This window comes from Equus quagga, chromosome 2 (assembly GCF_021613505.1).
Source record: "Equus quagga isolate Etosha38 chromosome 2, UCLA_HA_Equagga_1.0, whole genome shotgun sequence".
In the NCBI taxonomy this organism is placed as follows: Eukaryota; Metazoa; Chordata; class Mammalia; order Perissodactyla; family Equidae; genus Equus; species Equus quagga.
In genome coordinates this window covers 1,252,438-1,255,131 of record NC_060268.1, presented here as the reverse complement: position 1 = coordinate 1,255,131, position 2,694 = coordinate 1,252,438, and the positions used below count along the sequence as shown (strand labels likewise).

The 2,694-nt window shown below is 56.5% G+C and overlaps 1 protein-coding gene across 10 annotated transcripts in view; it reads right to left on the bottom strand.

Annotated features, from left to right (window-relative positions):
• NIN (ninein) overlaps positions 1–1,572 on the bottom strand; it is a 93,148-nt gene extending 91,576 nt beyond the window's left edge. For 7 of the 10 annotated variants that reach the window (XM_046653286.1, XM_046653287.1, XM_046653289.1 and 4 more), the window contains exon 1: positions 4–1,572. In XM_046653286.1, coding sequence (XP_046509242.1) covers positions 4–891 — 888 coding nt within the window. In that variant the 5' untranslated portion in view covers positions 892–1,572. The remainder of the gene's footprint in view (positions 1–3) is intronic. The other 3 variants (XM_046653294.1, XM_046653293.1, XM_046653295.1) reach the window with 3 other exon arrangements.
• Between the last annotated feature and the right edge of the window lie 1,122 nt (positions 1,573–2,694).

Sequence of the window (2,694 nt, the reverse complement as noted above, 5' to 3'; positions counted from 1 at the left end):
TACCTGCGGGCCCCGCGCCCGCCGCCTCGGCCGAGCGGGGAGGCGCGGGCGGCGCCGGGCTGGACTCCTCCCGGAGCGGGCGCGGGGCGCGTCCTTCCGGAGGCCGCGCCGGGCGGGGGCCCGTCCTTCTGCGCGCGCCGCTCGGCCCCGCGCCGTCCGGGCCTCGGTCCGCCCCCGGCCCCGCCTCGGTCCCGCCCCCGGCCCGCCCACGACTCGCGTCCGCGCCTTGCTTTCCGCCCCCCGGCTCTTGGGCGCCTCGCGGGGACCCCGGCCAGGACGCGCTCGGGGCTCGAGGCTCCGAGTGGGGTCGGGGCGGGGTGGCGTCGGGATGGGGGCACGGCGGCGCCCGGAGCCTGGGCCGCGGGGAGGAGCCGGGACGGCGCGGGCCCTCCTCCCCGCTCCTCCTCCTGCGCCCGCACGGCCGGTGGCTCGTCCCCTGGGCTGGGTGTCCCCGGGACGCGGGTCGGGCGGAGCTGGGCCGGGGGCGGGTGCACGGGGGGAGCCCCCGCCCTCCGTCCCCTCGCGCTCACACGGTGCGCCAGCCGCACGGTCACGTCCGCGGCCCGCGGGGCCTGAGGGTTCGGCTGCCGCTCGGCCCGGCGCCCCCCGGCCGTCTCTGGAAGAGGGTCCCGCAGGCAGAAGAGCTCTGGACTCGACTCTGCACCCCTGGAGCGAGAGCGACTCTCCTACCAGCTCTACACTGGCTTCCGCACCTGCCCACCGTGCGCTCACAGGCCCGCACCGCATCCATTCTCCGCGGGCGCATCCAGTCCTGGGGACGTCCCCCGCCGCCGGGGACGGAGCTCCCCGGAGAGGGTACTTCTCGGCCCACGACTGCTCGCTATTTGCGGCCTCTCTCTCCACTCCTCCTCCTCCTTCCCCCTCGTCCATCCCCCCTTCCTCTAACCCCTCCTCCCGCCTCGTCCACAGGCTTCCCACTCTCGGCGTTCGCCCTCCGCCATCCTTGCGCTTCTGATCTGGATGCAGACAGGACCCCGGGTGGGGCCCAGAGGCGGCACTGTGGCCGGAGGGACACCCGCTGTCCTCTCTTTGAGCGGCAGTGTCCCTATGTTGCCCTTGAAGGAGGAGCCGCCTGATCTGTTATAGCCCATAGTCCGGTATTTCAGCGAGAAACAGGAGAGAGCTCCCTTGCCACTGAAGACACAAGGGATAGCCAGGAAGGGAACTAGCGTTTGTTGAGAATGCAGCCTGCTGGACGTGCGACCTTACCGAATGTAGGAAGCAGACATTTTTAGACCCATTTCGCAGATGAGGAAATGGGCCTCAGAGAAGTTAAGGGGCTTGCTCAGGATCACACAGCTAGTACTTAGCAGAGCCGGGATTCGAAAGCAAATCACATATATGACAAAGTTGCATAGAACTAAATGCACTCACACAAATGAGAGCATGTAAGACGTTTGAATAAGACTCCAGGGTTGTATTAGCATCATTTCCTGGTCCTGATATTGTACTACAGTTATGCAAAACCTTACCATTGGGGAAAATCGGGGAAAAGGTCTCCAAGGAATCTCTCTGTATTATTTCTTACAACTTAATGTGAATCTACAGTTATCTCAGAATAAAAAGTATTTTTTAAAAAGCAGATCAGTCTTATTTTAGAACCCAAACTCTCTTCCTGCAACACAGCATGCCTGGAGATAAGAAAGAAGAGAAGTTCCTGCTCCGCTCTCTTGCTTTTGGACAATCTTGGGTAAGTGCACACACACACACTCATGGACTTTATGCATAGTTGTTCGGTCCAGGAATAATTATACAACACACATGCACACTGTTCCTTAAGCAAACAGCTAACCTGGTACTAGGGTACTATATAGGTGTCATCTTATACATAAGAGAATTATCTTCACTGGGGACTAAAACAGCCAACAGTCTCAGAAGGTGAGAATGAAGAGACGTTTCCTTGTTTCACCTAATCTCTGCCAGGGGAGCCTCGTCTCACTCGTTTGCTCACCAAGCATCCCTTTTTGGGAACATTTGGGAATAAACTGGATAATAAGGGTGTCTTTGCACCTGGATTGATGAGAAAGCAATTAGATACATCATTACAAAAGCAGCATAAATCTTTGATGTGCATTTTGTTTTCACTTGGGAGAGAATGGGTATGGTTCTCTAAGGATATGATTTAGACATCTTTGCACCAAAATACTGAGGTCAAAGTGATGATAAATCTTATGGCAGTGAGCTCTGTGAATCCTATTTCAATCTATAAAAAAATGCCATCTTGGAGGCTGATGTCTTTGGGCTAACACTGAGATCTCCAGATGACATACTCAAACTTTCATAAAAATGTATTTTGTCTGATTCTTGATTATTGAGGTCCCTTCTCCTGACATCATGCAGCCTGTCTCTGGGTCCCCTGATGGATAAACAAGATAAAAGGAAGTAAAGTCAGCAGAGAGAAAAATTAGTGCCTATTTATGTGGATCCAGTCACAGGTCACAGTCAAGATCAGGCCAAACTGTGTGTGCATGTGAGTGTGTGTGTGAAAAAACACGTAGGTAGATGTGCTGGATAGCTTCTCTTTGTCCCTCCAGATGCCTTCTCTGTCCTCTCTACCTGCTCTATGCCCCAAGAGGCCACCCTGAGGTATTCCTTGTGCCCTGGCGTCCTGTTAAGTTCAGCTGATAAGGTCATCGGCAAAAGGTTGGAGGGAGGAAGGAGCATGAGGTTGGG